Source organism: Dromaius novaehollandiae, chromosome 7 (genome assembly GCF_036370855.1).
Source record: "Dromaius novaehollandiae isolate bDroNov1 chromosome 7, bDroNov1.hap1, whole genome shotgun sequence".
Taxonomy (NCBI): Eukaryota; Metazoa; Chordata; class Aves; order Casuariiformes; family Dromaiidae; genus Dromaius; species Dromaius novaehollandiae.
This window is the reverse complement of record NC_088104.1, coordinates 26,896,282-26,917,920: the sequence shown is the minus strand read 5'-3', so window position 1 is coordinate 26,917,920 and position 21,639 is coordinate 26,896,282. Positions and strand designations below refer to the sequence as shown.

Genomic DNA, 21,639 nt, shown 5'->3' with positions numbered 1-21,639 from the left:
CAGCGCTGACTGTCTCTCTTCAAAGACACAGAGTACTTGCATCCATTTTCCTGATATTTTTATTCCCCTGTGCTATTCAGCAGCACAGAAACACAGTGATCCTTCAAATGCAGGGCATGACATCAATCACCAAAATTCCTTTGTTAATAAAGCTTTTTAATCCTAACAGATGCTCCATTGTTCAACCTGTTGTCATTTATCTAGTACAACTGGTAGAAAGAAAAATCACCTTCAATGGCTGCAACGAGAAAGCTAATGCAACTACAATTTCTGCTTTCCTTAAGATTATTAATCTTAAATGAGTCACGGAAGCTCCTTATTGTGCCTCTAAGGAACATATTAAAGGCTTTGAAAGTTCACATGAATTTCAAAGAATTTAAACAGATCAAAAGTTACTGACATTTATTTATTCTGCAGCAGTCAGTGTTTTTGTGATTTTTAGCTCCTGAAATCTATTGAATATAGTCTTCGTTATCAGCTTCTCAATTAGAAAAAGAAAGGGGGAGGTTATTTTTTGGATTAGACCTCAAAACACACAATTACTTCTGACAAAACACAGTAAGACACACTGGATCTAGCAGTGCTGCAAGTGTAATTTGTTTATTATTGTGATTTTACTTCTCAACTACAAGGCAAGATGGGAGAAATTATTCTTTGGTTTATTCAGTTTGTTCCCACAATGGCCTTTTCCGTAAGAGAGGGCTTTTGAAAAAACTTCTCATGGGCAAAATTCCTATATATAGATCTTGATAAAAAGGACTGGTAAGTTTAGTATTTCATTCATGTTTTCTATTTTTAGCTTGATGTCACCTGCTCAACTGCTCTTCTTGGCAAGTTTAAGATGGTATGTGTGCTGCATGCATATTGCCTTCCTTGCACCTTAATTGACTAGTATTCAGACTAGTATTCAGCCTCTCCTTTCCCTAGATGGTAATGTTTTCATATGAATGAAAGTAAAATCAATACGTTTCTCACTATCCTGTCTAGGTTTTGAACAACCAGCTTGATTTAATTCACATCATCAGGAACACAAGAGACAGCACATTGACTTCCTGCTTTCAGCTAATATATTGGTTCATGCTTAAAAGTTAATCTAAAAGTACAGTGAAAAGGAAAACATGGTGCATTCAGTACCTGAAGTTGAATTTTTGCATCTTTGCTGACACTTTTTGTTCTCCATCGTCTTGTGACCCGCTTGTCTTTCTTTGAAATATCTACACAGTTAGCCTACATTACACAAATAATTAAAAAGCGACAAGTACTATTAAGTTGACACAAGCAACACAGACAGTACACCAAGTTAGTAAAGAATTGTAGTGTTAGACATTTACAAATTAGACAGTAAGGAAAAGAATGCCATTGCCAGTGCCCACGACTACAACAATCACTGGCTGTAGCTATCCATACATTTATATAACCTGACGGTATATTTCACCTATTTAACAAAGCTATCAGTATATTTTTTTATGAGCACAAAATATTTAGGACTAGATCTTGAAATCCTCACAGATTTCTATTCTGTTATTACTCAGAGAAATGTAAAGTTCACCTCTTCCTGAAATCAATGATAGATCTCACTACTTCATTGGAATCGAGCTTTCGAATACATCAACACCACTGGGAGACTTGCACACTCAATGGCTGAGTGAAAAAGGAAGAAAGCATTTAGGATTTGGGATCTGCTATTGCTTTTCCTGTGGTCAGCAGAAAAACTCACTCTGACTTGGGAAACAGTCCAAGCCTTGGGACATTTGTGACTACGCTTTTTTTTTTTTTTTTTTTTTTTTTTTTTTTTTAAGAATATGCAAGGTGCTTCATTTTTCAGTGTTTGGGTCTCCATTCCTTGAAAACTTAAAATGGTATCTTATTCAGCACAATACAAACACCTTAAATAAAATTTCAATGTGTACATGTATTTCTCACAGTTCTTTGTCCTGCTTTTGCAAGTGACGATCATGTGAGTAGTCCTATTTAACTCAAATAAGTAATCTTAAAATAACACAATTTCTTTGTTATTTGTTTACATATGGAGCATGATCATTATCAAATTAAACCTTTCATCTAAGAATTATTAAGATTTTAGAAAATCATTCTGACTTACGAGACACCACTACTACATTTCCTTTAACACAACAAGCAAATGTTTCAAGGTGATTATTTATAGTCAAGCATATTTACCTGCATGTCTGTGAAGTTTGGTGCTGACTGAGTTCTCTGTAGTATTTCTAAATTTTGAAGAAGTTTACTGAGTTCGACAAGGTTTGACTGACAATGAGCAAGATCTAGAAGATATAAAACAAAAATACATGAGATGCTTCAGTTCAGACTTTTTTGCCTTTTTGCCACATTTGCAAAATGCATAATTTTAGACATTACCATCTAATTACCTGAGCTGCTACTTCAAGTACATGTCAAGATGTAATTTAACCACTTTACTGGCTGCTTCTTATTTTCTACCAACAAGAAATGTTGCTGAAAGAGCAAGCCATGAAAAGGTGAATACTGACCTTCTGCACATCTGTCCATTTCTTCAGAGTCCTGCAACCAAGCCGCTACTTTACTCTGACCTGTAGTGCAGGTTGCAGGAAGGCTATTACTGCATGGTATAGGAGACTGCCATGGGAAGCTATTTTGTTGTACCTAAGGCATAATAAAATGTTTAAATTTACTGTTCCATGTATTGCTCGGTCAGTGTAATTATCATGCTACTTTGGAATAAGAAAAGTATTATGTATTGTGACTTCAGTGACATCAGTGAACTTGACTATATAGTCCCCAAGATGCAGATTTTCCTGAACAGCATGTTGGTGAACCAAACAAGGGACCTCAGAGAAACTGTATCGGCTAACCACCAGTTAGAAAAGCTGTTGTTTAGGAGGAAGAGTATTATCAAACAGTAAAGAGCCAGATTAATCCCTGATGACAAAAGGAAGTGTAAATCATTCCAGAGATGGTGAATTCTTTGCAGGATTCCTACAGAAGCCCACTAATGAAGCCTGCAGTAAGGCTGAATTAGAGCCTTTGAGTTGCATACCCCCAGATTTTTGCTGGCCACCAGTTTCCACAGTGGAAACTCTTCCCTCTTGGCATTACAAGCAGAACCCCCTGGAACTGCCCACAAGAACACTCACTGGGCATGAGTTTCCAAAGAATGGACACTACCTACCTTTCCATCTAATACATTGGCAGCTGGTGAAGACTCTGTAGTAGAGGCTGAAGGGAATATATGAAAGCTGGCATCTCTTGGAGATCTCACAATCTCATTTTGACGGTACAACCGGTGGTGGCGTAATTTTGAAACCCAGGCATCAAAAGAATCCTGGGACTTCACCTAAAAAGAAATTCAACATCAAGAAGGCACTCATAAAAATACCGTTTTTCCCCACATCTTTTACAGGTTTTTTAATTATTATTTATTTCCACTGTGGCTGAAAAGAGAAGAATAAATATTTGCACTAATTTTACCTTCAGATGATAGATGTGCTCTTCTGTGTCAAGATCTATCCTACGAGCCTTCTTTTTAATAGACATAACTGATAAACCAACATCGATGCTCCCATGTACTTTGCCCTTCTGAATCTGAAATCAAAAAGCAGGGTAAGAGATTGGTAGTATCATGCACTTCTTCCTCATTTTTAACAGAAGAATATTTGGTGTTGAAATGGTTTCCCACTTCAGAAACATTTTAATATAAAGTCAGAAAAAAATAGTAAGACAGTTTATAGACACTTGTTTATAGACACAGAAAAATCTCTTGCAAGAAGTGTTCACTCCAGAGCCATCTCCAAAGAAAAAGTGTGTGGCTCACACCACCACAGAACTACAGGTAAGTGAGAAATATTGAAAATTAGGTAGTATTCATCTCTCTGCTGCTACAGCTCCATGATTAGTGCTATCTAATCTAACCAATTTAATGCTACCCTTGATCTCTCTCTCTTCAGTACATTGTAATCGCTTCTCTATCCTATCCACCTACCTTAAAATGATCAGCTCTGACTGACTAGAATTGATAAGGTAAAATACACAGTCAAACCAATCTGTCAAGCACCTTAATTAAGTAAACCTAAGCACCTAAATTAAGTAAAATTAATGCAGTTTTTAATTTGCATAGAAGTGAGAAAAAGTAGAATTCCTGAGGACATAACTAAACCAAAACCTTACATGCTTTCCATATACAAATCTCTCAATGACAGAAGATAGTCATAACAGAAATACAAAGTTAATCTGAAAGCAGAATTCTGCCTAATAACAACTATACTGGTTAACTCAGAAGTGGGATTCTGTCTTCTCTATATTACACTGAAAAAAAAGCAAGATACAGGCTTCCTTAACATGTAAAATGAACTTATAATTATGTGTATAATATAAATATATACACACGAGTGCCTGTACATGCATGTATACATAAATGTGTATATATACAAAACACATGCAAAATAAACATTTATATACAAATGCATATAACATAAGTTTGCTGAATCTTAATTAAAGAGGGGTTTTAGGAGGAAGCCTCATCACAATGAGCACAACTTCAAGACTAACTTATCAGCCATCATGCTTTAGTTTTATATCTACTAGAATAGTCAACTGAAAAACACACTCAAAAAGTTAAATATATATCCTGTGGCAGATAAATAATAAACACAGGGCAATGTTCTGATAACTGTAATCACTGTTTCTTCATGGCTGATTTAAATGGAGACACTTCTATGAATCATGTGAGCAGAATTTTCTCCTTACAGATTTAATAATGCCAGTTGTTCCGCAGTCTTAATATAATGCCTTATAACTAAATGCAGTTTTCTGAGCATGCATTTTTCTCAGTACCTTTAATTTTTCACTCAGCAGTTTCTTTTGTGTTCAGGAGAGGTTCAGGCCTAGAACTCCTAGCTTGAAACGAATTAAAGAAGGCTGGGTTTGTTTGCATGGTATCTTCCGCAAGCCTTCATGCATGAACTATAAGCCTACTTTTCTCCATAGCTCATTGCTTGGGGATGTCAGTGAATAATGTGGGATCCTCCACAAATCAAAACTAACCTCATCAGCATAAGCTGATGAAAGAATGATTAAAAGGTTGGCAGGTGTCCCCAGCCATCCTTAGCTAGCCATTACCCTCATTTATAAGGCTCAATCCATGTTTGTGTATAAAAGAATCTACCCAAGAAGTAGCACTCCCTGCTCTGAATCCATCAACAACTTTCACATGTGTGCTGTCATAAGCATGCATAGTGTGAGAATGAGATTTAATCACCCTGGCAGGCTGACTTCCAATACAAATTTTAAAATGGCCTTCAACTTTACTTACATCAATTGGTGACTTTGAATACTTTAACATTCCATTATCCAGGACAAAAAACCTCTGAAAGAAAAAGAAGGATTTCTTTCTTAATGAGCAGATGCAATTTAAACTGTGTACAATAATTAATCTGCAAAAGACAGCGATTACTCCACGGCAATTAAGGAATGTTTGTGGGTGGGAAAGAGTTTAAAAACCCAGTATTGAATAATTTTCTTTCTTCTTTTTTGACAACAATTATCTTCTAAGCAAGAGAAACTAGATTCTCCTTTTCCACCATTATATTCTAGGTCTGACTTAAGAAACCTTAGTATTGATGGTACTTTTCTGCTTTCTAGCCAGTCCAGTAAGGTCTGTAGGAACGGCACTATAAGCTGAAAGTTATGTCTGTTTCTTCATTTTCTTCTCGTTTTTCTTCACACACAAGTCAGTCACATTTCAAACTAATAGCTTACCTTCCCTATCCAGAAAGTGAAACTGAAATGTTTTTACTAGTGTAAGTTCCACATCCCAAAAGGAAGACCCACATGGACCTTTCTCGTGATCTCCTTGATGCCCGGATGGAAAGAGATGCAGGCTGTGAGACACTGTCCTACCATCCAAAAGTCTGTGCCTCACAGCAGATATCTACACAGTGAAGTAAAGGAGAGATTGTAATTCATGCTGATTATACTTTTTCTAGCTTTAATCTAGCCAACACAGATATTAGTACAAGTGCAAATAATATAATATTCCCAGTAGGATACCCAGGTCACTGGAGGGCTTATGTCTTGGCTGCTAGCCAATGGTATTGGCTGGGTCATACTTTTAGAATATTACCTAATGCACTAATATATGTTAAGACTCTAGAACACAGACAACAAAATATTATCCTAAACTCTAAGCTGTCTGACATGGAAGGGAATGACAATGTTCCCATGGTGTGAACTTGTTAAATCAACACTATGAGCAGGGTCAGTATTCAGATGGCAGATCTCTGAAAATACCTCCTGGAGACGCTTTTGGAAATGATGTCAGTGACACAACAGATGGCACCAACATCTCACATAGAGTGAGGAAACAGTGCTTTGCTGGAGACATAACTTCTTGAATAAGATGTCAAAACAAGAGGAGTTCTTGACTAGATATGATCATTAACGACCTCATAAGAGCATAAGATTAATTTCACATTGCTCTGCCTCTCTAAATCCCTCATGCAAGAGAAAATGCTGTTTCCACGTTTCCCATTCTAATTACTATGTGGCATTGAATGCTGCAGAGAAATGGCTGAATCATTTCACTCCAAAGCATACTCCATTTCAGAAAACGGTAAACTAATCTGTAAGTTGTACACATGATAAATGGTATGCTATTAAAGCACTTTCAGAACCTTCAGAACGTAACATGCAACATCGAATAGACAGAAGATGTTAGGGCTTTGCTAGCAGATTACTAATAAGGCGTGTGCTACAGTTACTTCTGGAATTCTTCACTAGAGCTCTCAGCACCAAGCATTGTTACAGAAACTGCAGTATATGTAGGCAGTAGCTGGAAAACATTAATAGATCCATTAATAGAATAGTTTCTGAACCCAAATTCAGCACAAATCCTTAGATTTATAAATCCTGTCAGGCAGGACAGATATAGAGGCTGAATTGTGAACCTTTCATTCACATTAAAAATTATTTACAAAGGTAACTGCTGTAGAGTCAGCATGAAAAACAGATCACCAGTAGTAATCTCCTTTATAAAATTTTAAAAGCTAGACATCCCTTGCTCTCCCTTAAAGTTCCCTACCAAAACAGACACGTGCCCAAGAAACTACATATTGACATAATGTATTATAAAGGAGGGGAAGCAGCAGGTTATCCCATATATTCTTATCAGCTCTCCTTTTCTGATCCTTCAAACATCAGTTTGAAACCCCTCAGTCTCACCAGGCTAAACTGAAGTAGTGTGTATGTATGTGGTTACTGAGACAGTAAATTATGTTTAAGTAAAACAAAACCAAAAAAAAAAAGATCCAAGATAGACAAAGGGTGCAGAAAAAGGGTGACAGGTGGGAGAAAATTATACACTGCTAACCAGTTAGAAAAACATTCAAAAAGGAGAGAGAAATTAGAAAAATTATATAATTCACGCTAATATGGACTGCAATGGACTAAAATGGACTCAGACCTGAATATGTCCCACAGTGTTTAGCAAAAAAAAGAAAGTTAATGCTTTCCCAGAAAAAAGCCATGTTATACAACTATATAATCATTCTTTGTAGCAAAACACATTTTGTCCAAGAAAATGATTCTGCTTCAAGTACCCCAAGCTGCAGAAAGATGGAACACCATCAGTACCACATCTTGTTGCTAAAAGAAAAAAAACTACCCAGTAATTACTAATGGCATAAAATACAGAGAAAAGAGTTGACGGACACCAGTTTTAGGGCTGATAAAAGGTAGCTGCATGGAGAAATGTCTTCAAACTAACAGAATAGAAACAGGAGATCTGGGGTTGTCTTTTCATTAAGACATCTAATCTAACAGCAAAGCTGTTATTTATCTCGTGGATGGTCCCAACTGCAGTGTCCACACAAAGGATTACAAACAGGAAGACAAACCAAATACAGGAATAAAACTGAGCAAAATTGCCCCCGAAGCACACCTAAAAGGGAAAATAATTCCACAGAAGCAGCTCTCCAGTAAGAATACATGGCTTCCATGTTAAAGCCCCTTAGTTCTTCTCTTTTAACACGAAGCATGGTTCACTTTAATGTAAACTCAATTCAGCCTCATGCTTCACTGCTACATTTTGTTACAACAAATATATTGAAAAGAATTAAAGTAAAAGAGATATTAAACCTTTCAAGCCATGAGGCATCTGCTGCATTACTTACCTCCTCCAACTGGACTTTGAATGTAACATTATGCAGAAGGCACTGAAATTCAGAAGCCATAAAGCTGTGTGTGCAAACTAATTCTTTACACAATTTGAAGAAAAAGTCATACACAGAAATCCTGGGCATTAATTTGACAGTCATTCTAATTTCCTCTACACAAAAATTCCAAACTCATAAAACAAAATCATAATACTTTGACTGTTTTATGAGACATTTACCTTGTGCCAACCTTTTAAAGGCCATTTTCTCTTTTTCAGCATGAAACCTTCATGTTTGTCTGGCTTCTGGACATTGGTCTGGCCTATTTTAAGGCCCTCTATGATTTCCCAGCTGTCAGGTTCCTAATGAAAAAGCATGAAGACACATTGATTAATTCTGCATTCATATAATATAAAATTCCACTTTATGTAGCACAAACTCTCCAGTGCAAGAGGAAGAGTAAGGGAAGACTAGACTTTTAAACTAGCCTGTTTAGAGGTACCAAAGGGTCACCGCATTACATCTGGCTCTATCTCACTGATAACTAATGAACATGAGCATTTTTGGAAACCTAACCCTTATTAGGTAACTATACCAAAGCTGAAGTCTTTAAGAAAGTGCGGCTGTATAGCTGAATGACAATCCGAAGGCTTGTACATTCTGTTCAGAACAAGGACTGCGTCCCAATGAAATTAATATATCCAAATATGCTAAAATTGGATCAAATTCTGGCTGAGCTCAGCACACAAAAGGCTCAGGTCTGCAACTGGTGGTAAAAGTGCAAACTGCTGCTCTGATTCTGACCATTTGTGCAATCTATCTAGAAGTTCCTTATCATAAGAACTAAAAAGACTGAAGAGACATTGCAATTGAGATAGGGGTAGAATCTGCACATTAAAAATGTACCTTTATACCGAGTATTCCTTCTCCAGAAAAAGATGGGATTGTGAGATGAAATGCAAAAGACACCTTACTGCTAAATATATGAGTATGCATTAACTGTGCACTTGATGGTATTCCTTTGTCATAAAAAATTGTGCATCTTCAAAACTTTCCTGATCTTTAGAGTATAATCTACACAGATTCTGGGTATTCTGTTTTTTCCTTAAAAACAGACAAACAAAAAGTCTTTTGTTTTAGAGGTCTGTTTAAAAAAAAAAAAAAAAAGACAGATGAACAAAAGAACAGCCAGCACTTGTCTCAATGGCATTTTATGACACAGTTTCCCAGGCTAATTGTGCTTTTAGAAATCTGTAGAAGGAAATATATCTTCTTTTAACTTTCCTGTCATTAAGCTTCGCTGTATTAAGAGAAATGTATACAGGAAAGCTAACTAATTTTCTCTCTAGAGATAGCAAATGTATCACTTCAGATACAACCAGTTGTAAGCCTGAGAGCCAATTAAAGCATATTCCTTGTACATACCATTTATTATGCATGATGACTTGCAAGACCCAAGCCAGACTTATACTACACTATAGTGAACACCTGAAGGACAACATTTTTAAAAATGAAAACCATGACAGTTGTTCCTTTATTTATGTCCTCTTGCTATTACTGTAATCAACAACATTCAGTACCAACTTAAGAATCACATATTGTCTGTTCATTAACACAATATTAAGGTAGTACTAATAGTATCCTACACAGCTCTAAACTTGCATTTTCTCAGCTGGACTGTCACAACTCCCAGGTATGTTACGAAAAGCCATAAGAGGAGGAACAAAGTCACAAAGCATCAAACACTTTAAGAGGTAAAAAACTATCTTCCTCCATCCTCCACAACACTGTTCAAAGCCAAGCACTGTCAGCCTGTCATAACACACTCCCAAATAAATTACACAGCTGTGATAATGTTAACATTAATATCGTAAAAATAAGATTTTAAAAGTAACAGTACATTTTAAATTTGTTTATAAATTTCAGTAAGGAGTTGCCAATCTGACAAAGAGGGCAAGCATTAGTCCAGCTGATACATACCGCAAAGAGTTCTAATAAGAACGTTTACCCAGTTTAGTTTTCCCTGCATTACTGTAAACTGGAACTTTCACAGTGCTTTCTCTTGTTGCCTGTAAAAGCCATGCTCTTTGAAACATGTCCTGATTTTGCTGTGGTTCGCTTGGATATTTTATTTCCATTAGTGTAGAGGGAAGCACTTATACATGATTTTTTCTCTGAGAAGCAGCACTTGGCACTTAAGGGGGTGAAAGTAAACTATGAGCCCCCTGGGGCAAGCAGAGAATCTCTCTCCTTAACTACACGAACTGATTCCTCACCACATTGATTTCTCCTTTAGAAGATCAGCTTCAGGCATAAGTCTTTTATCTACAAGCTTGCACCAGTATCGATTACTTTTCAACCAGAAATCACAGTCTCATACATCTATTCATTTAAACAACTGGCCAGATACAAGAGGACAAAATGAGTAATTATTCAGTCTAATATGGATACCTGTTTTCTGCTGCACAAGTGTGACAAGCTGTTATTCAAACCACCTAGCAAACTTCCTGCAGCTCACTCCACTCCAAAAATGGTGTGGTGAGATAGGCTGTACATATGCAATCTTATGCCATTGCCCTTCTACTTGCAAGAGCAGCCCGAAACAGCAGAGGACCAGAGCGAAAGTGAAGCATCTTCAGAGTCCTCATCCAGCAGTGATTCTCAAGTATGGCTTTAGTACGTTAGGACTTCTGTAAATCACTACATGTTATGTGGGAAACAGCTCTACAAGAAGCAGCATGACCAGGGGAACACAAGCATAACTCACAGCCCCAGGTTCTGCATACGTCCCAGGAACTGGGAATGATGGAGCCACTACCAACAGGTCTGTGAACACAGTCTTTTTTCTGCAAATTATTTTCTTTCCTAAGAAAACAGAATAAACCATTTCATTTTACCTGGTGAACATAATGTTTCATGCTGAATTTGTTTTCCAATTTCGTTTCAGTGTTAATCCTGCAAACCAGAACTTCAAGACATTTCAGTTCTTTTTCTTTTCTGCCAAATATTCCACCACAGCATCCTCACCTTTTCAGTAATAGTTTCTTCTGGTCACATAAAAATACAGTGAAAGGTGATATCTGAGACCCAAGCCTACATAGTAAACCATGCAGGCAGAATTCAGTGCATGGATCACTGTCAAGCAATAACAGCCATAAATGGAAACACAGAAACACACAGCGCACTGGAAGATCTTGGCCCTACTAAGTGACAGGAGTTCTGAAACTTTCTTTCATTCTTCCATTTTTTCTTCTTCATCCATCTACACATACCCTGAGCTTTGACAAGCACCTGCTTCAAACTCAGGAATTCTGTTTCAAGGGTGGTGTTACCTCTACAGCTCCATCAGGCTCAGAGAAGAAGGTCTCAGCAACAGATTTTAAGTTTTAGTGACGTTTCTTTTGGGTAGTTTTGTAAAATCTAAGAAGACTGTCCTATATTTTTAAAAGTAATTTAAATTTTAAATTAATTTTTTTAATCAATCATTATTGATTATCGGTGCTTTTGGACTCAGATATGATTCCCTCTAGTGTAGTAAGAGAACCGGACTAGATCATTTTTCAAAGCGCCTTCTCACTCCGTATTCTGAGATTCTAAAACTTGTTCCTAAGGGCCATCCATGAGAACACCTTCCTCCCTCTCCAAACCCCACCAAAATCCTTAATTTTGTTAATATAGGTTATTGGCTTCTCTGACATCTTAAGGAACATTTTTGTCCTGTTTCTGCTGGCAATTAACCAGCTCTGGCATGGGCTCACAATATACTCAATAGAATCATGAAAGCCAACATGCCAAAGCTGTTAGTCAAGTATTTTGTAATTGAAGAGGAAAACTTCCCACCTGCATTGCAGCCCATGCTTTTGCTTACCTTGGATAGCGAAATAGGGTCCGTTTCAAGGAACTGCTTGCTTAAAGAAAGGTCTGTACTTCCTGAAGAAGCCTTCCGCTCCAAAATATGAATGCTCTGAAGAAAAAAATAAAGAAGGCGAGCACTTATCATTCAACACTACTTTTTAAAATATGCATTAAGAATGATAGATCACTATACTGGTTATGTAAAATATTAGCATCATGCTTCAGTTGGCTCAAAATGCATCAAGTACTACCAAGCATAACAAAAGCACCTAAGAATTTTGTCTTCTCAGCCATTACACCTCTCTTCCTTTTCTTGTTACTGGTTTCTAGACCTGTTCAACCTAGAAACGACTGGGAACTATAAAAAGCCAGGAAAGAAAAGGTACTAATACAATTTTTACCTATAGAGATTCAAAGTGTTCCTAACCAGACCTATTACATTTTCTGCCAAGAGACACTGAGTATACATATCATGACATGGGCACTGTCATACCTTCACTTCTGAAACAAACTATTACACATAAGATATTACTGTCCCTACCATATTCATTATCACACCTTAGCTTTTTGTTACTAGCTTCTGAAGTGAGGTGAAGTAAGTTATTACATGAGTGCTTGTAATAAACTATAACTGTTCACAAGATCAGTTACTGGGTCTCAGCTAATGGGCTTGCTGATGAACATTTATGGAGCGAAACCATTCTAAACCACTATAGCTGTTTTTACATATGATCATACTGTAAAATTTTGTATCTCTAAAGCCTGGTACAAATACAAACTACATAATCTCACAACTGATCTTGAAGGAAATGCCATTCTTAAGCAATGTACATCTAAAAATGTCTTCCTATTTTACGAAGAAGTTTTATTCATATTTTGTAAAATAAAGGGCATTTTTACTGTGGGCTTGGGCAAAGATAATCACATTTTGCCCGTTTAGACTTGCATTTTGTTTCCCGTTGAAATGTTGTTATTTCCCACATCATCATTTTGTGCAAGTTCTACCACAACATGTCAATAGTATCTCTTTGGCATGAAATAAACTATTTCATTTCCACCACATGTAGCACAGTAACAATCAATTGCAATTGTAGTTCTGTGAGAAGGGCGAGTTTTTCCTCAATGAAAAACATCAATTAAATTTTGTGGACAGTTACATTTCGTTACGTCCACTGAAGAAAAGATTACACAGGCAACAAGCAACAGCAGAAACAACCAGGGAATATAAAAATATACACAAAAAGCAGAGTCAATATTATTGTTTATACAAGTAACTAAGTATATAAGGACCATAACCAAAATAATTAAACACAGCTATTCACATGAATCTTCATATAACGCACAGACCACATCTTGCTGCAGAGAGCAGCTAACAGATCTTCATTGTTCTCTTTGAATTTGCAGCTGTGAATCAAAAGGAAAATATGGGGAATGCCTCTGTTGTCACTGGAGAAGACCAAGCATCCCTGCCACAACATAACTGTTATCATTTACTTTCAGTTACTTCTAATTTAATTTTACAGTGAAGAATAAGGAAAAGCAGCAGCATTATGTTACCTGTTGCATTCCCCAGGGCCAACCACAAGTATCTTTGTCATCTGTGCTTTGAAACCTTCTGTTTTATAAAAGGGAGACCAATCTCATTAACCTGATGTCCAGTACTAGCCAGATGAGAAAAATGTAGGAACTTGTGTTTAATGAGTACAAACATTACACAGTGAGTAATTTAATATGCTTATTTGAGCTGAGCACCACAAAGTTACTAGAAACAAACTATAATAACGTTTTCTAGTTGAACACATGAAATATTACATTTTCACATGATATCAGATTTAAACAATATACTATAAAACCTAAATCTGTTTTTCAAAGAAAGATTATAATAATCAGGATGATTCCCAACTTTCTTGCCAGTTTTGTTTGGCAGGCAGGAATCTTTCCATCTCGAGATGGGGCAATGCCCAACACAGATGTTCGGAAGGTCTCAAATGCAGCAGCCAATGCAGTTTGTTGTTACATAACTGCAATCTCATTTTGTAAAATATTTAGAGCGAAGTAACCCAGCAGCCCCTGGCTTTCCACATTTCCAGTGACATTTTCAACTGCACAATTTTAAGGCAAGCAATTTTTTTTTGTCAGCCCTCAGACACTACAGTTCCTCTTCATTTGAGAAATACATTATTAGCTAACAGCACTTTAATGAATGCTGATTTATACTACTATTTGTTTGGAAACAAGAAAATGAACACTTTCCAAATAAAATTACTTCCTTTACATTCATTACTTCCAAAAGTAGTGTCTGATTTTCTGTAAATGTCTGCTTTCCTGTTCTTTTCTGTCATGACCATTACACTGAGGCAAAATAATTGCTTTAAATTTGTGACATGTTTATAGCAGAGTATTCAAGGGACATTATTTGGTGCAGAATATTTTCCTTTAATGCATGTTAGATTCCTGCAAAATTACAACTAGGAATTACACAATTATTTCGCATTCTGAAAAACAGCAATTTTTACAGTGCAGGAGTTTATTTAATTATTTAGTGTCACTGAGGGAAAAAAAAAAGGATTTGGATCCAGAAATTTTTTTGGTTTTAGCAACAAAAATATAGCCAGTAAAGGAAGCAGATAGAAAAAGCTAATATGAAGAAAAGGAAGAAAGAGGCTATTTAATGCAGAAGATCAATATAGCTCCTGGGTTTTGTTTACATGAACAGAAAAATGAACAATCCATGAATCTAGGAGTATCGGTCAGCCTGGAACTCAATCATCTCCCCCCAAGAATACAGGAAGAGGATTTCACTCGTGCATTGCTCAGTTCCAGACTTCCTTGTGCTTCAGTATTATCTGTGTGCCATCACTGACTTGTAGTCCTGGTGAAAAACTCAGGCAGCACTGAATTCTATGCACTCTTGCAAATTAATTCAAGAAGACTGAGTTTAACTAAAATCGCTTCGTAATCCCATTACTAAATCATAATCCTAACTGCAATCCTTCCTTCGACTTTGAGATTATTACAACAAACATTATATATGTGACCTCAAAGGGGGCTCCAAAATGCCCCATAACATGAAATACAAATGCTGAATCCCTCCCATGTTTCTTCCCCCGTTGTTTTGAAAAGAGGTGCAAGGGAGAAGAAAGCTGATGGAGAGAATAATGGTATGATGTTTCACATTCTTTTCTTCTCTGGAGAGCAAGAATGGAAAACATTTCATAATATCTATCTATATATCTTCTCAACTTTGTTTCTCTGTTACGAGCTCACTGAGCTATTCACCTCATCCACCAGAACAAATGTTAGCACACGGAGCATCTTCAGCCACAGAGACAGAAGAACTGAACATTTCTTAAATGTATGAGACTTCTCATTCACAGAAAAGACATTCAAGCTTTTTCAAAGGGAAGGAAAGAAAAGAAGTGTCGAGTAAGACAGGATATTCAGAGGACAAGAAGTCTGGCACTCGCGCCTCCCTTTCTGCTTTGCAGCTTAATTACTTAATGGAATTAACTTTATTTAATGCAGTGAGTTCTCTCAATTCATAAGTTATTGATTTTCAAGAAAAAAAATGTTGGTGAAGAATCTGTCACTCACCATGGACTAAGATACTTGTATTTTAGTTCAGAAATATGCACAAGATTCCACTCTCAGTTAACTGATGAGAAAGGATTGACGAGTCACTTTCTGTTTGCTCGTGGTATTGCTGTCTTCAACACCTGTAATCACACGACCTAGACATGCACTATTCTACCTCAGCAATATAGGATAAGAGAACTTTTTTTTTTCCTTTTTATTCAAAAAACTGGTGCATCTTTCATTATCTGCTACTCACTGGCATTCTTTTTACAATCTAGTTACCCCTGCATGCGTCTGTGTTCTTTATTTGAATTGTTTAGCACAAAGTGCAATGCTTAACCAGTTCCACTCTCTAAAAACATAATTTTCCAGTTATTTGAAATGAAGCAGCAGTAACAGGGAATATATGACTGCAGATATACCAGTTTTAAATAGAGCTGTGATATATGCAGAGTTCATCTGCAATATTATTCACAAATGGAATAAACCTTGAAATTTGCTTTTATCTTAGGCTGCTTCTCAATTCACTCTGGCTTTCTTTATGCTGATGTTGGAATAAAGTCTTGAGTATCACTGTGAGGGAAGGGTGAGTACAAAGCAAAACAACCATGTCTCTATCAATGTTTTTTCTCCTTCCTTTCTTCTAGCAAGTTTTTTCTCTTTGTATAAAGCAACCATGGTCCTATTCTTACTCACAGTCCCTTCTATTGACCCTGTTCCATACCTGTTTTCCACAGTCTGTGCTATCAACCAACAAAGGAGCCTACCAATACTTTTTTGAACAGCACATGTAGTTACTTTAGTCTTTTTTTCTTCTTGTAGCACATGCTGATCTTGTATAGAAATGTGCTGAAGAGCAAAACTGCCACCCTTAAACATTTTCACTTCATCACCTTTTACTGCAAGACAAATATATCTAAGCAGCATTTCTGTAGTGTAATAATAATATACAGGCATGTATTTCTTTGCTTCTTTCCCAGGATATGCAAAATACACATTTCTTGTATTATGAAAACGTGAAGGATTTGTTAGTTCAAGAGCCCTCTACCAGCCCTTTCTAGAACTCCAGGTTTGTATTGCATGCAGCACTTCACGTTAATGCTTTTTGCCTCTGGAAGCAAAGAATCTTCTGCTTTTAAAGGCACTTTTTGACAAGCTCTAAAGAGATATAAGCTCTTGCTCCTCTGAAGAGCTTCTTGGAGGGCAGTATGAGCAGAACCGGCTAAAGCAAAAAAAGAACCTTCATCAGTAACAGCAGTTGTCTCTTAGCCAGAACGATAGTTGGTTTGGAATAATTTCCAAGTAACAGTATGAGCCTTTAACAACAATTTCCTTCTTCCTTACTTTAGATTTTGGCATGTTTATCTCAAAACATAGCAGACAAACTGATAATAACCGATTGACAGAATTCAAACATTAGCTCATGACACAAAGCTTTATTATATCTATTGAATAATCACAATTTAAAGGATAGATATTTTTCTAAATAGTGCCAAGCTAGCAATTCATTTTATTAATGCTGATGCAGCAGAAGAAAGGGAGAGAAAATAAAATTCCGCACAAAATTATTCCTTCATGTTTTAATTTGTTAACTAATAAAAGCATTCTAGACATGTTGAATGGTCTTCTTTAGAAAATAAATGCAGTTTTCACATTAATATGGTTGCCAAGGAGTCTAGGTTACTATAAATCATAAGCCAAAAAGTTGGAACCTCACCTAAAAAAAGTGTTTAGGCTAAAAAAAGGAAACCCTTTCTTCCTGGGGCTCTCTTTCACATGCTCATGTAATCTAGTGTAGTCACTTAGACTTTCTCAAAATCCTTTAAACCTTCATATATACAATGCAAAAATACAGGCAGTTGTTAAAAAGGTTCCTTAGAAAACTTTGACAAACAATCTAATTTTACTGCAAAAAAAAACCCAGTTTTTATATTACAGCTTCATTTTCAATTCCAAGATAAAATATTTAATAAAAACAGAAAAAGAGAGAAATCAGAGCACCTAATAGCTTTGCTAAGGCACATATTTCTTCTGCCTAATGAATTTGTATGTCTTGAATCTAGATCCTCCACATTCACATGGGTGTCATGAAAACAAAATATTAAAAAGCAGGTATAATAGCAGCATTTAACTGATTTAAGAACACCTGCATTTTTTAAGCCAATTTTGCCACTTAATTCTTTGGCTCCCTCAGAACTTTTGCTTGCTGCAGTGACTTGTTGCCATTTAAAGTATTTATTTAACACTTCCTGCTCTAATGCTGCTTCATCTGTATTATTTGAAGAGAGCTAATGAGGAAAAAGACACAGCAAAAGAAAGTAACAGTAATAACAGTACTTGGCATTTAGTACCATCTTCAATCTGAAACTCTTAAAGAGATTAACAATTATTACTTAGGCAACCCTAACAAGCCATTGAGAGGTAAAAAGGCTCTTCAAAGTCTACACTTTGTCACAGGGCAAAGCTAGGAATACAGCTTCAAATCCTCAAGTCCTTATCTTAACTATTAGACAACTGTCCTTCCTTGCCTTCCTCTCCTTTAAAGTCACAGAGAGACAAGAACAAATGAAACGAATAGGAAATCATCAAGAATTGTTTTCCAGACATCACATCAGGCTGTTGCAGTAAGTGAATGTGCAGGTTTCCACCCATTTTTAAGAAAGAACAAGTGATATTAATGTCCTCAGATTTCCCTTCCACATAGAATATAGTATCTTATACTGCACTGCAATCCTGTATGGGCAACACTGTCTAAAGTCACACTAAACAGATGGCAGGCAGGGTCAATCAGTTATACTGTCATTGTTTATGAGGCAGAAATCTATAGCGAAGCCACAGAAATGTCCTTGATATTGTCTCACTGATGCGTCATAATCTAAAGGGAAAGTTGAGAGTTTGACAGGTCTCGATATATTAAAAATTATACTATATGAATACACACTTCCCCTTCTATACCTTGACCAAGTCTCGCCAGAAAAAGCACCAAAAAAGCTAAATTAAATGGGAAAATAGAAAAGAAAGAGATTCTTTCAAAGGCCTTTATTTTCCAACAGACAGGATGGATCTGTGTAGGCCTTACTCTGCCCAGCTAGGCTACCAATACCAGTGGCTGAAATCCCACAGCTGCAGCCACCATGGCTGCTCCTGCCACGACCCTTCACTGCCACGACCCTTCACTGCCACTGCTTCTCTGCTTGACGCTGAGCTGGCAGGAAGGCTGGCAGCACCAGAGCCAAGGCAACAGCAACAGCAGATATCTCATCCAGCATTTTGTACTAAACTTCAGTCTAAGAGGCAATTGAATACTAGACCATTTTTTCTCTGGGATGTGAATCTGCTATTGCTTAGAATAATCACACAAAAAAGAGCTTCTTAAACATCAAGTAATTAGAAAAATGAGTCACAAACAAGCTTTTATTCTACATCTGCTATACATCAGCAAGCTCTTCCAGATACTCCTGGTTGAAAAAAACAAAAAAAAAAAGAAAAAAACTCTCCCCCCTTACTTGGTTCCATAAGCACCATGTGGCCTTCAGCTAAATAAAACAGTACAAGAACCATTCTGATCTTCAATCCCAATAGCTCTTTATCCAGCAACCCACCTACAACTGGCAAGCTCTCTCCTCTTCCAGCAAACTTCAAGGATCCACAGAGAGAACTGTTTTTTTCATTTTACTTAACTGCCATATTCTGGCTCCCTCTTCTTTTCCCTTTAAAGTCCTCAGCTTCATGGAAAATTAAGGAGTTTTTTAAGCTCATGAGCAGCAAGTATGCTGCAGTTCAGTGAAACAATTTCTATGGCACTGCTCCTAGGTTTTACTAAGCTTACCCCATGAAATTAAAACTAGATATAGCACCCTTTCTCCCAGAAACCTGAAGTCAGTTTTCTTAGCCAAGAGACTTCACTTCATAATTCTCATTCTAATTCTACTTTTACTCTTCTTAAAATTAGCCAAATGGATAAAACTCTAGAATTAACACAGAACCTACAATACTTATCGTATTACATACATCTTGTGATCAGGAACAGCCAGCATGGATTCACAAAGGGGAAATCATGCTTAACCAATCTGATAGCCTTCTATGATGGGATGACTGGCTGCGGAGATAAAGGGAGAGCAGTGGATGTTGTCTTCCTTGACTTCAGAAAGGCTTTTGACATTGTCTCCCATAACATCCTTATAGGCAAGCTCAGGAAGTGCAGGCTAGATGAATGCAAAGTGAGGTGGATTGAGAACTGGCTGAATGGCAGAGCTCAGAGGGTTGTGATCAATGATGCAAAGTCTAGTCGGAGGCCTCTAGCTAGTGGCATCCCCCAGGGGTCAATATTGGGTCCGGTATTGTTCAACTTTTTCATCAATGACCTGGATGAAGGGACAGTGCACCCTCAGCCAGTTTGCTGTTGATACAAAACTGGGAGGAGCAGCTGATACACCAGAGGGCTGTAATGCTGTTTGGAGGGACCTCAACAGACTGGACAGATGGGGAGAGAGGAACCTCATGAAGTTCAACAAAGGGAAGTGCAGGGTCCTGCACCTAGGGAGGAATAACCCCACGTACCAGTACAGGCTGGGGGCTGACCTGCTGGAAAGCAGCTCTGCAGAGAAGAACCTGGGGGTCCTGGTGGATGACAAGTTGACCATGAGCCAGCAATGTGCCCTTGTGGCCAAGAAGGCCAATGGTATTCTAGGCTGCATTAGGAAGAGTGTTGCCAGCAGGTCGAGGGAGGTGATCCTCCCCCCCTACTCAGCCCTGGTAAGGCTACATCTGGAGTGCTGTGTCCAGTTCTGGGCTCCCCAATGCAAGAGAGAGATGGAGCTACTGCAGTGAGTCCAGTGAAGGACTACTAAGATGATGAAGGGACTGGAGCATCTCTCGTATGAGGGAAGGCTGAGAGAGCTGGGGCTGTCCAGACTGGAGAAGAGAAGACTGGGGGTGTGGAGGGGAATCTTATCAATGGGGCCCAGACTCTTCTCGGTGGTGCCCAGCAATAGGACAAGAGGCAACGGACACAAACTGAAACACAGGAAGTTCCATCTGAATATGAGGAAAGACTTCTTTACTGTGATGGTGACTGAGCACTAGAACAGGCTGCCCAGAGAAATTGTGGAGTCTCCATCCTTGGAGATACTCAAAAGCCATACAGACACCATCCTGGGCAAGGTGCTCTAGGTGACCCTGCTTGAGGCAGGGGGCCTGGACTAGATGATCTGCAGAGGTCCCTTCCAACCTCCACCATTCTGGGGGTTTTTTTTGTGATCTTTTCTCATTATGTTTGATCATTAAAGAAACTGACAGTCAAGCCACTTCTCTCTTTCTCTGTTCCCTATCCGTGACTCTCACCTAATCAGCATTTTATGCTAGCAACTCCCTTTCATGATGTGCTTAATACAATGCCTAGCACTGTGGGGCCTGTATTTCTACTGCATCCCTAAATCCAAATAATGACCGTTAGTTCTTTCTTTCATGTACCAATACAATTCACTTCTGGACTCGTCTATTGCAAGAACCTCTTTTTATAGTCTTCCCATTACTCTATAAGGTTTAAGATCACTGCAGACACATAGCTCCATCCTTCCATTGTCCATTGTCATTAAAGCATTCATACCTATGAAATGGGGATGCTTGCCTTGGGAAAAAAATGCTTTTAGTAGGCTACCTTGTCAATTAAAATATACTATTTACAAAAAGCTAACTTTTCCAGTACAGACCTTAGGCAGGATCAGTGTCGTGACTTTGAAATCATGCTCTGCCTCTTCATTTCAAGGCCAGGTTAACATCTTCACCTCAAGCTCAGCCCTTTCTACATCCCTTAGTTACACCCCTCCTCCTGTTAGTCAATATCTCTCATAGAAAACAAAAAAGATTAAATCTGAAAAGCAAATGATTGCTGCTCTATAAAATCTTTTCTCTTTTTCTTTCAAAGCTCCTATCTTTCAGCCTTCACATGTGGCTGAAATGAAATATTCCTTTCGAATATGAAAGCTCTCCTAGTAGAGAAGGTGATCATACAAGGCTAAATGCACTAGGACTAAAAGCTTTTCTCCTTTTGTGTTTGCTATGT

The 21,639-nt window shown here is 37.6% G+C and overlaps 1 protein-coding gene across 9 annotated transcripts in view; it reads right to left on the bottom strand.

The window, feature by feature from the left end:
- OSBPL6 (oxysterol binding protein like 6) overlaps positions 1–21,639 on the bottom strand; it is a 121,157-nt gene that overhangs the window by 46,786 nt on the left and 52,732 nt on the right. For 7 of the 9 annotated variants that reach the window (XM_064515008.1, XM_064515009.1, XM_064515011.1 and 4 more), the window contains 8 exons: positions 12,013–12,108; positions 8,384–8,506; positions 5,306–5,359; positions 3,466–3,579; positions 3,167–3,331; positions 2,508–2,640; positions 2,179–2,282; positions 1,135–1,227 (listed from right to left, as the gene is read on the bottom strand). In XM_064515008.1, coding sequence (XP_064371078.1) covers positions 1,135–1,227; positions 2,179–2,282; positions 2,508–2,640; positions 3,167–3,331; positions 3,466–3,579; positions 5,306–5,359; positions 8,384–8,506; positions 12,013–12,108 — 882 coding nt within the window. The remainder of the gene's footprint in view (positions 1–1,134; positions 1,228–2,178; positions 2,283–2,507; positions 2,641–3,166; positions 3,332–3,465; positions 3,580–5,305; positions 5,360–8,383; positions 8,507–12,012; positions 12,109–21,639) is intronic. The other 2 variants (XM_064515012.1, XM_064515013.1) reach the window with 1 other exon arrangement.